At 40.3% G+C, this 21667-nt stretch overlaps 1 protein-coding gene across 4 annotated transcripts in view; it reads right to left on the bottom strand.

Moving 5' to 3' along the window:
• OPCML (opioid binding protein/cell adhesion molecule like) overlaps window positions 1-21667 on the bottom strand; it is a 1508279-nt gene that overhangs the window by 24086 nt on the left and 1462526 nt on the right. For all 4 annotated transcript variants that reach the window (XM_043991521.1, XM_043991522.1, XM_043991520.1 and 1 more), the window contains 2 exons: window positions 2413-2550; window positions 1849-1969 (listed from right to left, as the gene is read on the bottom strand). In XM_043991521.1, the coding sequence (XP_043847456.1) occupies window positions 1849-1969; window positions 2413-2550 (259 nt within the window). The remainder of the gene's footprint in view (window positions 1-1848; window positions 1970-2412; window positions 2551-21667) is intronic.

Genomic DNA, 21667 nt, shown 5'->3' with positions numbered 1-21667 from the left:
TTCTTTTTCTGTTGTGGTTTTTCCAACCTTTTAATCTCTCTTTCAAAATACCAAAGCTCCCCTGTCTCTAACCTTCATCTGAGACCTTTGCCCCATATTCTACTAAAAAAAATGAAGCCATTCGGAGAGAGCTCTTCTGTTCCTCATCTCACATCACTCAGATTCCTTCTCCCACTTCAAAGCCACTTGAATGCCTTCACCTATTTTACATGAAGAGGTGACCCTTCTCCTTGCCAAGGAAAACCCTTGTGTCTGCATAAGTGATGTCTCTTTTTCAGATTGCCTCCTCTATCTCCCCCACTTTTTCAGTAAACTTAAATTGATTCTTTCTATTGGCCAACTCCCTTCTGCCTTCAAATATGTAAATGTTTCCCCATCCTCAAAAATCATTCAATTTATTCATCCATCCCTGCTAGCTATTGTCTCATATCTCTCCTCCATTTTGCATCTTAACTCTTCAAGAAAACTCTCCTTAATAGGGGCCTCCATATATTTTATTTTCATTCTTTTCTTAACTCTTTGAAGCTTGGCTTCTAATCTCATCTGCTCTCTCCAAAGTCAATAACAATCTCTTCATTGACAAAAATAATAGCCTTTTCTCAATCTTCGGTTTTTAAACTTCTCTGTCACTTTTGAAACTATTAATCACCCCCTTTGTCTGCAATACTCTCTTCTTCCCACATTTTTGGGACAGTGCTCTTTCCTGGTTTTCCTCTTACCTGTCTGACCAGCCATTTTATATCTCATTTATTGGATCCTCATCCAGGTCACACCTGCTAACTGTGCATAATGCCTAGACTATTGCAATAACCTTATGGTTGATTGATCTCCTTGCTCGAAGTGTCTACCCACTACAATCCATTCTCCACTCAGCTATCAAATTTTTCTTCCTAAAGATCAATTCTGACCATGTCATACAACATCTTTCCCCATTCAATCAGCTTCAGTTTCTCTCTGTTACCTTCAGGATGAAATATAAATCCTCTCTTTGTATTATAAAGCCCTTCCTAACCTGGTCCCTTTCTACCTATCTAGTCTTCTTACACCTTATTCGCCCTCCCCGCCAATATACTCTGTGACCTAGTGACCCCAGCCTCCTTGATGCTTCTTATACATGACACTCCATTTCCAGACTGAGCATTTTCATTGGTTGTCTCTGATGTGGGGAACATTCTTTTTCCTCATTGATCAATCCTAGTTTCCCTGACCTCCTTCAAATCTTACCAAAGTCCAACCTTTTGCAAGAAGCCTATCCCAGTCTACCTTCATCTTCATGCATTGCTTCTGAGACTACCTGCAATTTATCCTGAATCTGTCTCGTTTGTACATAATCCTCTGTATGTTGTCTGCCCTTCTAGACTGTAAACTCCTAGAGAGAAAGGACAATCTTTTTGTTCCCTCTCTCTCTTTTTGGCGGGGGGGAGCCCAGTGTCTGGCACACAGTAGGAACTTAATAAAAAGCTATATGACTGACTGACTGAAGACCGAGTGGATTAAATGACTTGCCCAAGGTCACAAAGTGAAATGTTGGAGATACATTTCAAACCCAGATCCTAGAGGCATTCCATCACTAAAAGTCGGGATATTTGTACAGAATAAGAGATTTTGAACAAAGTCCTCTAATACAAACTGTTAAAAAGCTATCATAACACATAAGTTCCAGCAAATTCCTTCCAGCTCAACAAGGAGATACACTGTGGGAGATGCCTACAGTAAGAACATTTTTGCTCTCTCTACACCTTCCTCTTCCATTACCTCCACTAGTAAACAAAGGGACTTGAACTCAAAAGAGATATCTCGATCTCTCAGCTTAACTTCAGAGTATCCCCATCTCTTATTTATGGGTACCTGGTTTCCTCCTTGAACCACTGGAATTCAGCCAGGGGGACAGCAGAAGCTTCACACCTGAGGATGCCTTTCTGACCCAGTGACACCCCAGTATTCTTGGCATTTGAGATATAGGGAGGATCTGCAAAGTAAATACAGTTAGATCATAAAGGAGCTGCTGAGGGAGGACTTCCATGATGCCAGTGAGTTTCCTAATGATATTTCTTGCCAAACCAGTACTGCTTTAATGAAGTGTGTAAGGGAGGGATACAACTTGGTGCCCACAGATAGAAAACAACCCGCCTGAAATATCAGTAGGAATTATAGAAGCTGTTCTGATTTTAAGAGAAAATACAGACAGAGATGAATATGGGAATATGCATCTTGATAGGGTGTTTAACTAAAGATAACACCCTGTGTCATTCAATCAATTGGAAAGGTGAGAACCCTTCCTTTGCTTTCCTTTCCCATTTTTTTGCCCACCCCCCCCAAAACATACACACACACACACAAACATACACACACACACATACACACTCACACACACACGCATTTCTTAAGAGCAAGCCTTAAATGACAACTCACAGTTTACGGTGATTTTTACTTTCCGCACATCTGGTGCAGCAACATCATTCAAAGCGCTGCATTCATATTCCCCAGACTGGTCCCGCGTGATGCCAGAGATCTCCAGATACTCATCCTCACTCACAAAGCCTTGACCTTCTAGAAAGAAAAAAATCAAATGGGTAAATACTCTACTAACTGGGGGCAGAAGATAAGAATATTCAATCAATCAAAAAACATCTGTTAATTACCTACTATATGCCAGGCTTTGTGCCAAGTGATGAAGATACAAAGACAAGAGCAAAATATTCTGTGCTCTTAAGAAACTTACATTCAAACATATCCATATATAAATTCATGTAAGGCCAATAGAGATTAAATAGAAGGTAATCTTGATGAAAATGAATGAGTAGATGGGAGGAGCAAGAGGGAGACTGGATTAAGAAAGGCCTTGTATAGCAGGTAGAATAAAGGAAACCAGGGATTCCAGCATGTAGAACCAAGGAGAGGTGCATCCTAGGCATGGTGAAGAGCTAGAGGAAAGGTACAGAGATGAGAGATGGTGTGGAATATCAGATAGGCCAATATGACTGGACCATAGAAAGCGTGAGGGAGATAAAGGGATTAGGAATACAAGGTTGTTAGAAAATAAACCAAAACTTTACAGAAGATAAAACCATTAGGGAAAATGTCATAATGTATGCTTTACACATATGATTCAGGAACTTTTTGAAGAATGTCTGAAACCCATATAAAACCAAATTTATTCACAAAAATATGTATGACTTCTGACTTTTTCCACCGAGTAGAAAAATGTTTTAAAAGGAGAGGCAGTGATAATGACTGTGAAAATGAATAGATGAATGAATTAATCAAAATTGGACATTTCAACATAAATAAAAGGGGTTTAGTAGGAAACTGTAGATGATGAAGAGGGAAAAGGATGAAGAATTCTGAGGGTATCAACACAGAACCTCTAGCACTTTCACAATAATTCATATGGACCCACACAAAGATCTGAGGTATTAATTGAATGTTTTACTCTTGGAGGTTTACAAGATTTTCAAAAGCCATTCATTGCTAGTAGTTGTAAAGATCCCAGAGCCATCTTCCCTTCCCATCTCTTGGACTCTTCTGTAAAATTCTAGAATAAGAGAATACAAGGACTGACTTGCTGCCTATGTTTTGAATATCTCCAAAAAACCTAGTAAAATGTTTTTCTATGAAAAGATAACCCAAAAGGGATCTAAAGAAGAGGTTACATATTTATATTTCTTCTAGGCCTGTGGCCTGTTTTAGGTGCTACGCCCATGGTTTGGCTTGTGTTCTAATGAACAGTAGCAGCATTTTTTCCCCATATGCCTGGGAAAACTTCTTTTGGACATGTGGTTGCTTATCCAACCAAGACTGGAGTCTATCTTCAAGTCAGTGTGAGGCGAGTATGCCATGTGGCATGGCTGGAGATAGTTATCTTCCTCCTCATCTGCCTTACTGATGTTGTAATTTAGTCGTTTTTCAGTTGTGTCTGACTCTTCATGACCCTATTTGGGGTTTTCTTTTTTTTTTCCCTCTCTTTTTTTCCTAGGGAAATGAGGGTTAAGTGACTTGCCCAGGGTCACACAGCTAGTAAGTGTCAAATGTCTAAGGCTGGATTTGAACTCAGGTCCCCCTTAAATCCAGGGCCAGTGCTTTATCCACTGCACCACCTAGCAGCCCCTATCTGGGGTTTTCTTGGCAAAGATACTGGACTGGTTTGCCATTTCCTTCTCTAGCTCATTTTTTACAGATGAGTAAACTGAGGCAAACAGGGTTAAGTGACTTGCTCAGGGTCACATAGCTAGTAAGTATCTGAGGACAGACTTGAACTCAGGAAGAGGAGTATTTCTGTCTCCAGGCACAGCACTCTATCCATGCACCACCTACCTGTCCCATTTTCATTATAGCTAGCATTATAGCTTTGAGGTTCACAAAGCACTTTACAAATATTTCATTTTATCTGCATGACAACCTTATAAGGTAGGTGGTGTTATTATCTCTATTTTATGGATCGGTAAATGGAGGAAGACAGAGGTAAGACATGCTTTGGTTTCTCTGATCTGCTCCTAAGTCCAGACATGACAAAGAATTTTTAGTCTACACCTCGTTCTTCTACTGCTCTCGGATCCTTTACCCTTACCATCTTGCCAAGAAAACCCTAAATGGGGTCATGAAGAGTCAGACACTCTTGAAATGACTCAGCAATAAACAAAGGAATTAAGTCACTTCCTAGGGTCGCACAACTAGAAGGTTTTAGAAGCAGGATTTGAACATGTGTGTGTGTGTGTGTGTGTGTGTGTGTGTGTGTGTGTGGTGGGGTGTGATGTACATGTGTACATATAATATATATATACACATCTCTCTATCTCTGTCTCTATCTTTATCTCTTTCTATCTCTCTGTCAACTCTGAGATCTGTACATAACATTGACTTAATAAATTCTGTTTGATGTTGTCAGAAACAGACTAAAAATTATTTTTTAATCTCTATTTACTTCCCTGCAAATATCGGATTGGGTATATGTATGTGTATGCATGTATATGTCCATGTGTGCAAATGCATGCATTTTTGTGCAGATGTGTATGTGTGTGTGTGTGTGTGTGTGTGTGTATATATATATATATATATATATATATACACACATAATATGTATGTGTTTGCGTGTGTGTACATAGAGTATCCTAAAAACGATGCTTCATTACCCTTCCAAAATGCACTTTGGGCATTTGGCATAGGTAATTAAAAACAAACTTCATTTAGCCAAACAAATGAGTACCCTACTGTGGGGCTTGGCAGGAGCCTCAGGCTGGGTCACAGGTTCCTCTTCTTACTTGGAGGGAACAAGAAGCCCTACCAGGTCATACCACAGAGTTTGCACCAGCCAGATGTTTTGAGATTCCCCTCGAGAAAGGAACCTCCATGAACACCAATCCATCTGGAAGATGTTTATTCCCCCCAGTGGGGAGGGATTTGGATTTATGCCCCAAACTACCAAGCATCACCCCAAGAAAGATAGATGCTGCTTGCTGAGCTGGGAGTGTGTTTTATTTGTGGCATTTATATCAGTGGGACAGAGCTTGGGCACCTAGCAGTAAATAACTGGCCTACATGGCTTCCCCCTGGAATGTGGGATTTTATCACTGTCATCTGTTATGCCCTTTTCCTAGAAGTCTTCTGTGAAAAAAGGAGAGCAAGGAAATTCTGTAGGAGCAGTTGAGATTCTCCCTTTCCTGCACTGGAGAACCTCTTTGTTTCTTTGGTGGTCGATAGGATTTCCTGAGTAGAGCATAAACTCTTTGAAGGCAGGGACATTTTGTTTTTCTCTCTGTATCCCCAAAGACCAGAATAGTCCCTCGTACTAGTGGGCACTTAGCAAGTGTTTGACCAATTTCATTAAGAACTTCATGCAGAGAACACTATAATTCTAGAATCATAGAACTATGGAATGTCAGAGCTTGAAGGGACCTAAGAAATTACTTAGTCCATCCCCTTTTTAACAGGGGCCTAGAATTTTGCCTTTCTAACAGGACTGGAAGCCATAGCTTCCAACTATACGCCCCTACCCCTTTGGTTTTTCTAGTTCTTGAAGCTGCTCAGCATCATTTCTGTGGTCAATTCCTAATTACTAAGCAATGGTGGAACCTGGCAAGGCCAGTGGAAGAGGGGTGGGGCATTTTCACCCCCAGCATCAAAAAGCCTCAATGCTGACTTCATCAGAAGCATTTACTTTGAGATCAGGGAGAACCGAATAGAATTCAACTGCCCTAATTTGGCTAGAAGAAAAGGTTGAGGGAAGTTGGTTGAGACAGGAAGTTAGCAGAATATGCACAACTGGAAATGTGTGAGATAGCATAGAGGTAACATTAATTCTAGTTATCTCATTGTAAAAGTTGTCACACTGTCCTCAGAGGCACCAAACTCAGAACAGAGAGACAGTGGTAGAATAGAAACTTGTAGATAGTTGAGGACTTCCTTGACCATGAAGAAGAGGCCCAGGATCCTGTTAGGGACTGTAGGACCTTGTGAGGTAGTAGTAGGGATATATTATATCATATGTTCAGAGCTGTCTAGCTGAAAGTTGACTTGAGTCTAATAAAAAAGCTTTTATTAAGTGTATACTCTGTGACAGGCAATGTGCTGAGCTTTAGAAGGAATTTTAAAGGTTAATGAGTCCATTTTCCATATGAGGAAACTGAGGCACAGAAGAGTTATTTGAATTGCACAGAATCATACACTTGATAAGTATCTGAGTCAGGATTTGAACCCAGGTCTTCTTTTGTTTTCCCTTTTCTTCTTCTTCCTTCTTCCTCCTTCTTCCTCCTCCTCCTCCTTCTCTCTCTCCTTCTCTTTCTCTCTCTCCTTCTCCTTCTCTCTCTCCTCTCTCCTTCTCTCTCTCCTCTCTCCCTCTCTCTCTCCTCTCTCCCTCTCTCTCTCCTCTCTCCCTCCCTCTCTCCTCTCTCCTTCTCTCTCTCCTCTCTCCTTCTCTCTCTCCTCTCTCCTTCTCCTCTCTCTCTCTCTCTCTCTCTCTCTCTCTCTCTCTCTCTCTCTCTCTCTTTTGGCAGGGCAATGAGGGTTAAGTGATTTCCCCAGGGTCATACAGCTAGTAAGTGTCAAGCATGTGAGGCCAAATTTGAACTCAGGTCCTCCTGAATCCAGGGTCAGTGCTTTATCCACTATACTACCTAGCTGTCCCCTACCTAGGCTTTCTTTTTTTAATCAGAAAAGTACTTTTATTATTTTCTAGTTACATGTAGAAATAGTTTTCAACATTTGTTTTTATAAGATTTCTAGTTTCAAAATTTTCTCTCTCCCTCCCCCTTCCCCAAGACAGCAAGCAATCTGATATAGGTTATATATGTACAATCACATTAAACATATTTCTGCATTAGTTATGCTGTGAAAGAAGAATCAGAGCAAAAAGGAAAAACAACAAACAAAAACAAAAACAAAGTAGAAATAGTATGGTTTGGGGCAGCTAGGTGATGCAGTGGATAGAGAACCGGCCCTGGAGTCAGGAGGACCTGAGTTCAAATCCGGCCTCAGACACTTGACACTAGCTGTGTGACCCTGGGCAAGTCACTTAACCCCAATTGCCTCACCCCCCAAAAATAATATGGTTCAATATGCATCCAGATTCCACAGTTCTTTTCTTTTTTTCCTGGATTTGGAGAGCATTTTCCATCATGAGTCCTTTGGAACTATCTTGGATCATTATATTGCTGAGAAGAGTCAAGTCTATTACAGTTGATCAACACACAATGTTGATACTGTGTACATTGTTCTCCTGGTCCTTCTCATCTCATTCAGCATCAGTTCATGTAAGTCCTTCCAGGCTTCTCTGAAATCTGCCTGCTCATCATTTCTTACAGCACAATAGTATTCCATTTCCCTTTTTTATAATCTCTTTGGGAAAAAGACCTAATAGTGGTATTGCTGCTATACAGGTCCTTTTTTTTTTTTTTTTTTTTTGCGGGGCAATGAGGGTTAAGTGACTTGCCCAGAGTCACACAGCTAGTAAGTGTCAAGTGTCTGAGGCCAGATTTGTACTCAGGTCCTCCTGAATCCAGGACTGGTGCTTTACCCACTACGCCACCTAGCTACCCCTACAAAGGTCTTCTTGACTATAATTCTAGCACTCTAGCCATCATTCTATGCTGCCTCTATGATGTTTAATCTCATAGTATTAGAGGGTGTTATTTTAACCCCAGTTCACATAGACGGTATATGTCAGAAGTGAGTCTTTTACCCAGGTCTTCTTGATTCCAGGTCCATTACTCTCTCCCTTATTCCATTCAGAGAAAAGCAGAGGTGGGATCTATAGAGGAATTCCTAAATCAAGCTGGACAGTTCCTACTTCAAGCCAAAGTTTAAAGCAATTGGCCCTGAGGCCTATGATTTGGGACAGCAAACCTAGACCTTCACCTTTCCTAGCACTGGGAGTCAAGGGCTTATGAATATAGTGGGGCTGATTCCCTAGCAGTCCCAATTTCTTTCTAACTTGGTTGGGGAGGAAGAGGAAGGAAATATTAGGTACTCCCTGGCTAGCATCCTAACTGAGGAGCCAAGATATTGGTTCCCAGGGAAGGTGAGGATACCAGAGAGCCAAATTCTAACCGTGAACTTTGGTACTTGCCTTCATATGTTGAATATACTAAACTTGCTCTATGTTCCAACGTGTGGTTAGTTTGGTTCTAACGGAATTGAAAACATTGAGATTAGACCTAGGGATGAAACAGCTGCCCAAATTCTTTGGGGAGAGGCAAACATGAGATTACTTTCAGGGGAAGTACTCAAGTTTGAACCCAGTTTGTCCATATGAGAAAAAGGGGCATTCCATTTAAACTTCATTTTACAGAAATGAGGAAACAGACTGAGGAAGGTTAAATGATTTAGGTAGAGTCACACAGCTGGTTAGTGGCAGAGCTACCACTACAAGCCTGATTGTCTGAAATTCACTCCGGTGCATTTTTCAGTCTAAGTCTGGGGACTCTTCTCTTTACTAAAGGCCATGGGATATCTTAGGACCTTAGAGGATATGCTAGGAGTTAAGAACCCAGGTACTGTGTCTTGCTTTTCCACTGATTCTGTCTGATATTGAAAAACAAAGTAAAACAAAAACCCTTAGTTCTTTTCTTATCCCAGATTTTTGGCCTGTGAAATGGGTATAGGATACCCAAACTCAAAAACATCATTCACATAGAGAAAGAGTTCTATATTCTATTTTTAAACTGAGTTGAGCCTTTATGAAATATTTGAATGGAAGAAAGGATCTAGGCTGCTAAATGCCCGAAGAGATAGGAAACTGCTGGGCTTAATCAAGCTTTCCTTGCCCTTCCCAGTTCTTGTTAAAATATAAAATGCTGATTTCATGCTGCAGAGAAAGGAGGAAAAGGGAACAATTTTTCCACCCCTTTACTGATGCCAGGAATTCACAGTGGCCGACTAGGAGCCGGGATATGGGAAGGAAGGAGTGAGGGAATAGGAGAGAGGAGCAGAGAGAAGGAAACCAGAAAAGAAGAAAGACAAAAAAAAACTGTTGGGGGAAGAAAAAAAAGGATGGAGGTGGTGAGTGAGAAGGGCTGGGGGACTTTAGACATGAATTTCAGGCTTACACTAGGACAATGGATCTTAACCTTTTTTGGACCATGGACCCCTTTGGCAGTCTTGAGAAGCCTATGGGCCCCTTCTCAGAATAATGATGTTATCTACATTAATAATGGAATAAAATGATCAATGTTAGTTAGAAGTGAACATTAAAATTTTTTTTTTAAATAAAAAATGAAAATAAATGTTTTTTTCCTTATTTAAGTTCATGGACTCTTTGAAATCTATTCAGGTACCCCAGGTTAAGAGCCCCTCTACTAACGGAGGAACTACCACAACTCCCTGGCAAATACAAGTAGCCCTCTGCCTTTTCTCCAAGTCTGTACAACAATTATGCTTTGTTAGAGAGGTGTCTTAAAATGAGCCAATAAACCAGGGTCATTATGGACCTGCTCTATCCTCTCAGTTATCTCAATAAAAGATGATTGGAAGCAAAAGAAAATAGATTCAATGAGTCAGTGACAGAAATACATAAATAACCAGAGGCCTCTGAGGGAGATAAGCTCAACTCAGTACATTAAGGAGATTAGCATCTACAAGGATACAAATGGGGACTTTCGGAGGGTGTCTGTGTGACAGATGAAAGGCCATCCATCAGAAGACGAGGGGGTCACACCAGGGCATGACTCTGTCTGGGCCAGCTTGGAAGCAAGCTGTACACTTGGCATCAGGTGAGGGAGTGCCCCGGGCCTGTGAGCATTGCAGTAGCCCTTTCTTTTGCCAATCTGCTTCTTCTAGGATGGCATCACTCCAAGGACTGGCAGCACCCAAGGAGCCATAATACGAGGGCATATTTTTGTCTTGCCAGGAAATGTACAAAGACATTCTTACACAAGTGAGAAGACCCCCATTCTGTGCCCAATCTCCTTCCCCTTCTCCTCCCCTCTTCAGACATTTGAGAGATTATTACATGAACGGTGAGACACAGTACCCTGTGGTAGGGATATAAAGAAAACCAAGTCATGACCCCTGCCCCTGGGGAGTTTATAATTGAGCCAAGCAAATATCTAATAAGCTAAAGCTTTAGGGGTATTTGTTGTTGTCAAACCTTTCATGTAAGGTTTGCAGAAGATGAAGAGAGAGCTGGGGAGGGAGGGAGAAAGGGAGAGAAAAAGGGGGGGAGGAGAGAGAGGGAGAGGGACAGGGAAGGGAGAGATGAGAGAGAGAGGAGAGAGAGGAGAGAGAGAAGAGAGAGAGAGAGAGAGAGAGAGAGAGAGAGAGAGAGAGAGAGAGAGAGAGAGAGAGAGAGAGAGAGAGAGAGAGAGGCCATAATAGAGCAAGTTGAAGGCAAATATAGAATGATGTCGATTCTTTTCCCATTGTCTTTTCAATCTCACCCATCAAAAAGTCCTGCCAATTCTTTATACACATTAACTCTTGGGTTCAGCTCTTCTTTTCTTTTTCTTAGTCCTAGGATCACTAAATGTTCCAGGAGGAAAGGCCTTTGGAGATCATCTCACCCCACATCCTACCCAATGAGGAATCCTTCTTTCTGATAGCATCTCTGAGGAATCATTATAGACTCAGTCAACCAACAACCCTATTATTAAGCTTGTATTATGTTCGAGGCACAGGGCATGCAATTACAAAGAATGAAAATTCACTGCCCAGAAAGGAGTTTTCTGTCCTAACAAGGGAGACAACTACATATAAAATTATGTACACAAAAAGAGCTGAAGGGAACCTCAAAGGACATCTAATTCTATCTTCTTATATTACAGCCTGAGAGGCAGAATTGGAACCCAGGACCAGAGCTTTTTCTATAGTACATCCTTCCTTCTTAATAAGAAGAACCAAGAATGAGATCATTCAGTCTTGGCTGAAATACCTCCAATGATGGGGCTCTAATTGTTGCAGAGCTTTGTTTTAGAAAATCTGGGTTAAATGACTTGTCCAGGATCACACAAGCTAGTAAGTGTCTGAGGCTGGCTTTGAACTCAGGTCCTCCTGACTCCAGGGCTGGTATTCTATCTGCTTTGCCACCTAGCTTTCCCTAGTTCTTATTGTTGTTTTGTGTACTTTCTTAGTTCCCCCATCCCCACCCCCACCCAGGCTATACATTATCTTAAAAAAAAAGATCTTTTATCTTCTGGATGTCCTCTAGCAGAGGCCTTTTCCCTCCCATGCTAGGAGGGCTTAATGTAATAATCTCCCAGTTGGTCTCTCTCCATTTGACTTTACTCTCTTCCATTCCATATAACACACACCCACCAGAAAAATCTTGGCTGAAAAACTAGTTTCAGTAGGCTGCTGTCTTTCTTGAGAGCCCAGAATAAATTTAATACAAATTTACGCCAATTATGATAAGTAATGATGATGATGGTAGCATTTATGTAACACTTTGAGGTTCAGCAAGTATTTTAAATATATTATATCATGTAAGAAATACAGCTACCTCTGTCTCACCTTCAAGGCCCCTCCACCAGCTCCACTTGTCCAACCATCTTGCTTATTATTCTGTAGCACAGACCCCTGGCAAATTGGCCTTCTGAGCCTTTCTCGACTTGTTCTTTTCTGTTCCCTTTCCCATTAGTAAGGTCCTTCAGAGGGTGTGGAGATGGGATCCATTTGGGGGGGACATTTGCATAACCCCTACTTTATGCTGGGCACAGTGCTAAGTGCTTTACAAATATTATCTCATTTGTTCTTCATATCAACCCTGTGACATAGGTGCTATTATTATCCCCATTTTACTTGAGGAACCTGAGACAGACAGAGGTTAAGTGATTTGCCCAAGGACACACTTCTGGTGAGTGTTTGAGGTTGGATTTGAACTCAGGTTCAACTCCAGGCTTCAGCACTTTATAGACAATACTACCAACTTGGCTCAAATGAGATAATATCCAATTGAGACAATAAGATAATATCCATAATGCTCTCCTCTCTCCTTTTTCATTCAATCCATCAAACATAACTTTGAAACCTCAAAAATAATTTTGAAACATTTTCAGATTTCTCACCACACACTGACCACTCCTTTGTTCATTGTACAAATGGTTTACACCATCCCTTATTGATGTTCTGAAATCATTTACTTTTTTTCCCCTGGCATTTCTATCATTTCACAGAACCATTAAGTTGATGGCATGCTTTATTCCTGACATTTGTACCATTTCTTAAAATTGCTTGGTAAACATCCCTAGTTTTTGCTCAGAAGCTAACACTTTAGAAAGCAGGCCATGCTGTAGAATATTCCTTAGTGTTTGGAATCCCTTTTATTATTATTTTTTATTTGACATTCATTTTTAAAAATTTCATTTCTAAATTATCTCCCTATTCCCAGCTCCTCCCCCACCCATTCAGAAGGCAAGCAATACAATACCAACCAACACCAATTTTTCATATTAGCCATGTTGCAAAAACCAAACAAAGAAATGAAGGAAGGAAGGAAAATAAAGTGGAAAAAAAAACCCTATGCCTTAATCTGCACACAGAGGTCATTAGTTCTCTCTGGAGGTAGATAACATATTCTATCTTAAGTCCTTTGGAACTGTTGGTTAACATTGTTTTAGAGGTACAGGCTTCTCCCTTCCTCCATATTAAAGGGGTGGGATTTCAGTATTAGCACTTGTAGAGATGATTTTAACAATTGGTCCTGTGAACAAGATTTTTCTGATTACTTATATTAAGACCAAAATAATCAATTGAGGATGTACATACACAGTGCTTACCATTAACTTTAATTATAATCCTTTAAAGTGAAAGAACCACTGTAATGGACAAATACAGTACAAATAGCTACTGAGGAAGCTAGGGGGCAGAGTGGATCTGAAGTCAGGAAGACCTAAGTTCAAATCCTCCATCAGAAAACTATTATGTATGTTACCTTGGGGAGATCACATAACCATATTCAGCCTTAGCTTCCTCTTTTGTAAAATGGGAATCTAACAACTGGGGTTGTTGTGAGGATCACATAATAACATCGATCATTTATATAGTGCTTTAAAGTTTACAAAACACCATGTAAATGATAGATATTATTTGTTCATCTTTGTTCATTACATAACTTTGCATTTACTCAGATTTATAAAAAAGAAAAAAAAGGACAAAAGGAAAATTTTTTTATGTATTGATTTGAAATTAATTGATACCTTAACTTATAAAAATGTTCTTCAATTCATTGAATTAATCATATGATTTTGTGCTCCCACTATACTTGAAGTTCTATAAGGGTAATAACTATATCTTCTGCATTTTTTCTGTTCTTTTGGACTATATCTTCCCCATGTTTATGCAGGATTCATTACAGAGAGAGTACTTTGGGAAATTCTATTGACTGACTTGGGCTAGTGACATTTAGTTAGAAGCTCCCCAAGGGTTCCCTTTCTCCCATCCAACAAACTGTCTCCTGATTTTTATTTCTGAAGGGGAGGCAGTTTCTCTCAAGCAGTTAGGTGACACAGTGGATAAAGAACAGAGACTGAAGTTAGGAAGATCTGGATTCAAATCTGACTTCTGTTTACTAGCTGTGTGGTGCTAGATTTGGTATTTAATTTCTGTCTGCCTCAGCTTCCTCAGTTGTAAAATGAGGATAATTATAGCACCTACCTTCCAGGGATCAAATGCAATACTACTTGTAAAGCACTTAGCACAATGCCTGGCCCACAGTAGGTGAAAAATAAATGGTTATTTCCTTCCTCACAGTCAAAGAAGATCCTTAACTCCCACTGCCCTGGTAGCCTCTGGTCAGTTACTTGGCACAAGGGCAGACAGGCTTGGCTCTGATAAATGTCTTTTAGAAAATTTTGCTTGCTAACTTCTTCTTTTGTGGTTGGGACCCCTACTTCCATCTCGAACTCTTCCCGATCTTTTCACAACTGTGTTTTAATTAAGTACTTCTCTTGACCTTTACAGCTTTTAGTCCCATTTCCAATTGCTTTACACTTTTTTCTCTCTCACTTTGGCTAGTGAATAACCAAAAATAGTATACATTTATGTTGGGCCTTAATGGTTTGAAAGCAATCCACACACACCGTGTTATCTGATCTTCATAATATTCTGGTAAGGTAGGTAGTACAAGGGGAGGGAAGGGAAGGGAAGAGAAAGGAAGACAACTGTTCAAAGAAAAATTTACAAACGGTGATATATAACTCAATGTGTCATTGGTTTATGGATCTAGAGTTGGGAAGGGACTTCGAAAATCATCTAGTCTAACCTCAATATTTAAATTAGGAAACTAAGGTTAAGAATAGTTAAGTGATTTAAAGCAAGTCACAAAGGAAGTAGGTGTCAGAGGCAGTATTTCATTCCAGTATTTGACTACATTTTTTTTTCACCACAAAAAATAGAAAAAAATAAACCCGATAAATATCATTCTCTAAATTAAAAAAAAAAGACAATCTTTTTCTTTTAGGATATTAAGATCATAATAAGAGAAGAATCTTTATAGGTCACTCAGTTCAATTTACCAAATATCTATCTATCTATCTATCTATCTATCTATCTATCTATCTATCTATCTATCTATCTATCCATTCGTTTGTTCATTTGTTTGTTCGTTCCTTTATTTATTTATTTTTGTGGGACAATGAGGGTTAAGTGACTTGCCCAGGGTCACACAGCTAGTAAGTATCTTGTGTCTGAGGCCGGATTTGAACTCAGGTCCTCCTGAATCTAGAGCCGGTGCTTTATCCATTGTGCCACCTAGCAGGACCCCCCCCCTCCAAATACTTATTCAACCTACTGTTCACCAGTCACAATACTGGACATTATCATCTAGTCCAATACCCTATTTATGTGAGGAATTTCTTCTACCACATGCCTAACAGGTACTTAGTTCTTCTTGATCACATCCAGTGAAAATTCAATCTAATGCAATTCAACCTAAATAACAAGCATTTATTAAACATTTTCTATGTATCAGGCAATGTGCTAGGTCAGGAAATTACATTTCCTTGGACTGAGATCATACAAGTTAAAATGAGGGAGCCCATCGTATTGTTGAGCCAGCTTAACTGTTAAAATATTCTTTCTATTTATTAAAATCTATCTAGCTCTTTTTTTAAAGTCCCTTTCCCTCACCGAGTCTCAGTTTCTTCAGTTGTAAAATAAATGTTGGGCTCAGATGACCACTAAGGTGTCTTCCAACTTGAAATCCTATGAGCCAAACAGTGAGGATGATCCCAAAGACATATTTTTCCTTGTCCCTATAAATATGCCATGCCACACTTTGGCTCAGTATGTGGAATATGCTTTTAAGGTTAAATGATAGCACCAGTCATAGCTTCTGCCATCAACTCTATCAGCATATGACTCATAGTAGTACATGCCTGTGGGAGTATTACTGAGAGGCAGATGAGTGGAAAGAGGAACAGAGGAAAGGAGACACAACGATTCAAGTGGAATATGTGGAGATATTTGGGGGAAAAAATGTAGAGAGCAATGAAGAAGGGAAAGGTGAAAATAAAAGAGGATGAGGTAGAAGGAGAGAGGGAACATGCATTTATTAAGCACCTGTGTTAAAACACCAAAATAAGCTCTTTACAAATATTTCATTCAATCCTTGTAACAACCCTGTGTATATTATTCCCAATATGCAGTTAAGGAAACTGAGTCAGGCAATGGTTAAGTGACTTAAGGGTTATTCAGTAAGGGAGTGTCTGAGGCTGGATTTTAACTCAAGTCTTCTTGACTTTAGGCCTAATGCTTAATTTCACCACCTAGCTTCTTCCTATGAGGACAAGAAAAGTTGAGGAAAAGAACTGGGAATAATCAGATAATTCCATTTGTATTTTACTTTGAAGGATGCTTTTTTTGAGACAGCAAGAGACCAGCCCTCTAGGAAGATGTGCTATCTGAGATTAATACTGAAAATACTGAAGATTTAATATTGAATTTCAACTTTCAGGTATCAATATATGTGGCATATCTGGGCAGCTAGGTGGCACAGTGGATAGAACAATGCTTGGAATCAGGAAAACTCATCTTTCATAGTTCATATTTGACCATTAGATGTGTGATCCTGGGCAAGTCACTTAACTTTGTTTATCTCACTTTCCTTATCTGTAAAATAAGCTGGAGAAAGAAATGACAAACTACTTCAGTATCTTTAACAACAACTTTAACAATGACAATAACAACAACAACATGTGGGCATATGTATTTGTATGGGGAAGATGGTAGAGTATGGGTATTTTGTGTTCATTCACTTAACTATGATAAGAATATGAAGTAATGGGATTTAGATATAGGTGTCTTGCTATTGGTTCCAGCCTGGGCCATGGGGAGGTGACTGTCTCCTTTCTCTCATTTTTCTAGCCCTGTGAAGGGTTGTAGGAATGCAGAATCAGAAATCTTTACGTACTACCACTTCAACTTATTTCCCCATGTGACAGCTCCCTCCCTGCCTCAGCAGATAGAGGGCCCTTAACAGTATGCATTAAATAACTCAGCCCAATTATATTCTGTCTTGTGTTGCTCACTATTGCCCCATAGATGTTAATCTCATCTAACCTTGAGTGGCACAATGGAAAGGGCTTGAGATCTTGAACAAGAGAACCTGGATTCAAATTCTAGCACTCCTGGTACGTATGTAACCTTGAGCAAGTCACTAGACCTCTTTGGGCCTAAATTTAATTATTTGCAAAATGAGGGGACCAGAGGAACTCTATGGTGTCATCCAGCTTTTATTCTAATATGTTACTAACTGGGTTGTAACAGAAGGGCAGGAAACATGTCTCATCCCTGTCAGCTCCTAAAACAGAGCTAAGTCCATAGCAGGTACTTAATAAATAATTATTGATTAAATGAAGACCTGGTATTTCCTGTAAATCCACAGAATTGTCCCCTTTGTCTCTTTCCTCATCTCTCTAGAGTCTCTTCCTCTTCCCTCTGTCCCTCTTTCCTACCGGTTTTTCCTCCCTCCCTTTCCCTTTGGCTGTCCTTGGAAAACCTGCTTGTAATAGGCAACCTCTGGGCTCCTTGTTAATTAAATGCAGGAATGTGGACAGCAGTGCATTCCATCGCTGTACCTGCCAGCCTCCCAGATACCTTTTCCTCTGCTGTCCTGGAGTTAATGAAAAGTGTGATAAACCCACTGTTTCATTCTCCCTTAATTAATACAAGCTATTGGGTTGTGCTAAAGTCATTTTGGTTTGGAGGAAGAGCCCCCGGGTCAACATCTCACTTGCTGGCATTGACAGAAGGTCCTTTGTCTCCGTCGAGGACAGCACTTTCAAGGCTACAGTCACCAGGACTGTCCCCAAGGGAGGTGAAGCCCAGTCCTCTCCAGGGCCTCAGTGCTGGCTTAGTTCCCTAAGGCCGACAGTAAGTTGGCTAATGACAAGATCAATGTGTTACCGTTAAAGTTAACTGAGCTGCTAGTCCCTAGGAAGGAGTACATTAATAATGGTCTCTGTAGCTTGGGGGCTTAGAGGAATTTACTGAAGGCAGCAAGATGTTTCTTAGTCCTGGTCCTTCAGAACTCCAGGAGATCCCTGATTCCTGGTTTCCACCCAGGAGGGAAGAGGGGAGGGCTTGGATCCTCATTTTATCAATGGGGGATATGAGGAGAGGTGAAGGAAGGCTGGGAGGAGAGCAGGAAAGAAGGACTGGGAAGAGAGAATGGAGACAAGAAGGCAGAATCCTGGGACTCCTGCATATTTGGGGGGACTTGGGGAGGAAGGTATTGATTTCTAAGGCAGAAGAGGCCCATAGACATCAGTGGCCCTTATTTTCTATACCAAAGAAGCAGGGGAAAAGAATCTGCCTGCATTGATGAAAATAGAGAGAGGAAAGGATATTATATATGGGTGGGAAGTGATTGGAAAGGTCAAGAGGAGGAGGGGAAGACCCTGGAAAAGGAGACATTGGCTGCTTTTATTAACCAGTGACTATCTTATACTGTAAGCTCCCTAGTAGTAAACATCATTTCTGTCCCTTTTATTAATTCTCCACCATATCTTGCAGAAGACTCTGTGCATAGATGCTCAATACTTACTATTGAATATATGACTATAATATATGCAGTGTGATGAGAGTTCTGATGTGGATAAATTGAAAGGAAGGTATATCTTTTTCTTGTTATTTATTAGGTTCAGGTCTAATGATACGTACTTTGAAAATGCCAAAGGCAATCTTTTTCCAAATTAATTTAACTTGATTTAGGCCATGATTGTGTGTGTGTGTGTGTGTGTGTGTGTGTGTGTGTGTGTGTGTTGTTTAATGGGTTTAAATGTTCACAGAGAATGAGATTGGCTCCTTTAGAAAGTCTTGATGTATTATTCACCTCCAATGGTCCTAAAAGAGTGAAACAGGAACATCTAGGGAACAGCGTTATGGTGCATGCATCCTCTTTAACCTGTCCCAAGCAGCTAGGTGGTGCACTAGAGAGTTCCTGGCCTGGAAAAAAGGAAGACTTATCATCTTGAGTTCAAATATAGCCTTAGACACTTACTAACTGTGTGACCTTGTTTGCCTCAGTTTTCTCATCTATAAAATAAGCAGATGTAGGAAATGGCAAATCACGCCAGTATCTTTGCCAAGAAAACCTCAAAAGGGGTCTTAAAGAGTAGGACACAACTGAAAATGACTGAAGAACAACAATCATTTATTAAATGCCTACTCTAAGTCAGGCAATGTGCTAAGCTCACAGTGGCCATGTGAGTAGGGTGCTATTCTTAGCCCCATTTTACAGTTGAGGAAACTGAAGCAGATAGAAGATAAATGACTTGCCCCGGGGGTCACAGAGCTCAAAGTATCTGAGACTGCATTTGAATTCAGGTCTTCTTGCTTCAGGCCCAGTGACACTATTTGCTGTACCACCTGTCTCTTAAAGAGAAGTTCGGAGCTATTTCAGAAAGATAGAGGCACTGTACAGGCTTGTGCATCTGGCCATGAAGAGTAACAGGTTGGAAAAAAGTTAAGAAATACTTTAATACATTAATATTCAAAATGAGAAGCAGAGATATGCAAAAAAGGTGATGAATACTTGTAGGTTTTCAGCACCTGAGAATAAACCAGAACAAATCCATGAAAATGGTCCACCTTGTTTGTTGATATAACAAAGATCAATTGATATTTAGAGAAGCCAACACTGGATGGTCAAGTTGGTAACAATGTAATTATTTTGAGGTTCTTCCCATTCCCTGCCCCCAACCATATTTTATCTTAACAAAATATTTGGGGATTAAAAAATAGAAAGTGATCAAAGAAAAAAGAAAAGAAAACAAAAAAAAATAGAAAGTAAAGTTAATTGATGTGTGTGCTCTAGTCTAAGCATTTCCTCTTATATGTATATATAGGGAAGGTAGAGGAATAAGCATTTATTAAATACTTACTATGAACTAGGCACTGTGCTAAGTGCCTTACAAAAAATATTTCTTTCTTTTTTTTTTTTTTTTTTTGCAGGGCAATTGGGGTTAAGTGACTTGCCCAGGGTCACACAGCTAGTAAGTGTTAAGTGTCTGAGGCCGGATTTGAACTCAGGTACTCCTGACTCCAGGGCCGGTGCTCTATCCACTGCACCATCTAGCTGCCCCCAAAAATATTTCTTTTGATCCTCACAAGAACTATCAGAGGGGTATGAGGATTGGAATACCACCCCCTGCAGGAGAGATACTGTGGGGAAGCCCCACCATGATGAGAAGACTGGTGAGGACAAGTCAGGTGGTCTTTGGTGTCCTGAAGCTGGCCAGCTTCGAGCTGTAGAGCCATCTGTTAGTTTTGTCAATCAAAGTTGCCAGGTAATTAGCTTGGGGCTAATTGTGTGTGGTCGGCTCTGTTTTCCAGTTTTGCAGAGGTTTTCTGGAGGAAGCCGGGGAGGAGAGAGTTCATTCTCACACATGTGAGAGAGGGAGAGAGACACTGGTATGGCCGACCTTCGGATTGGGTCTCAGAACACTACACAGCTGGTTCAACTTGGAACTGCAGATTCTGGGTGATGGTGAGTTTGTGTTGTTGAGGTAAGGCTAGCTCTTTGGAGCTGGCTGGGCTGGAGGCAAGTTTGGGGTGCCTAAGGCTTTTTTGCCCCAGAGATTTAGATTCTAATAATCTGGGAAGCAGGTCGTACTTTTTACTTCCCCTATTCCCTTTCCCATTGTCCCTAGCTCTAGTAACCTGTGTTTTAAATTTGTTATCATTAATGAAACCTGTTAATCTCCTTTCTTACCCCAATATTATGGTGAGCCACCCAATTAACTCTCCCCATACTAAATTTGGCCCTCACAGGGGAATGTTGTTATCATCTCTGTTTTGTGGTTTTGAGGAAACTGAGGCAAACAGAGTTTAAGTGACTTGCCCAAGGTCACACAACTATCAAGTATCTGAGTCTGGAATTGAACTCAGCTCTTTCTGATTCCTGGTCCAATACTTTAATGCACTGTGTCATCTAGCTTCTCATGCATAGAGATATATGTGTATACACACATATATACATGCATATATACAAACACATACATAAACACTGACACACAGACTAGTATTAAATTCATTAGAATATACATAAGTATATTTATGTATACATATATACATAAATACACTGTGTATATACATATATATTTACACATATATTTCTGCTATGTATTATTATTATTATTATTTTTTTAGTGAGGCAATTGGGGTTAAGTGACTTGCCCAGGGTCACACAGCTAGTACGTGTTAAGTGTCTGAGGCTGGATTTGAACTCAGGTACTCCTGACTCCAGGGCCAGTGCTCTATCCACTGCGCCACCTAGCTGCCCCTCTGCTATGTATTATTAAAGCAAGTGAATCCTTACATCCATGTGGCACAGTGAATAGAATGCTTTAGCTGGGGAAGACTTGAGTTGGCATCCAGCCTCAGAGATTAAGTGATTTTACTTAATCTCTTCTTGCCTCAGTTTCCTCATCTGGTAAATGGGGATGATAATAGCACCTTTGTCCCAGAGTTGTTGTCAAAATACATAAAAAACCCCAATAATACTAGTAAAGTGCACTGCAAACCTTAAATGCTATATGGAATGATGAACTTCGCAAGTATGCTCACTGAGACTGGCTATGCCTTTGGCTTTAACAAGAGCCCCATGAAACTGATGCAATGAACCTTCAGCTCTATGTCATGGTATATGATGAGAGAGATCACACATGGTCTTGTACTTCCTTTTCTTTCTTTTTTCCCCCTGCAGGTTTTTCCTGAAATTTTATGCCTTTTGACAGATCTT

The sequence above is a fragment of the Dromiciops gliroides genome, chromosome 3 (assembly GCF_019393635.1).
Source record: "Dromiciops gliroides isolate mDroGli1 chromosome 3, mDroGli1.pri, whole genome shotgun sequence".
Lineage (NCBI taxonomy): Eukaryota > Metazoa > Chordata > Mammalia > Microbiotheria > Microbiotheriidae > Dromiciops > Dromiciops gliroides.
The sequence above is the reverse complement of the archived record's forward strand: the minus strand, read 5'-3'. Positions and strand labels throughout refer to the sequence as shown.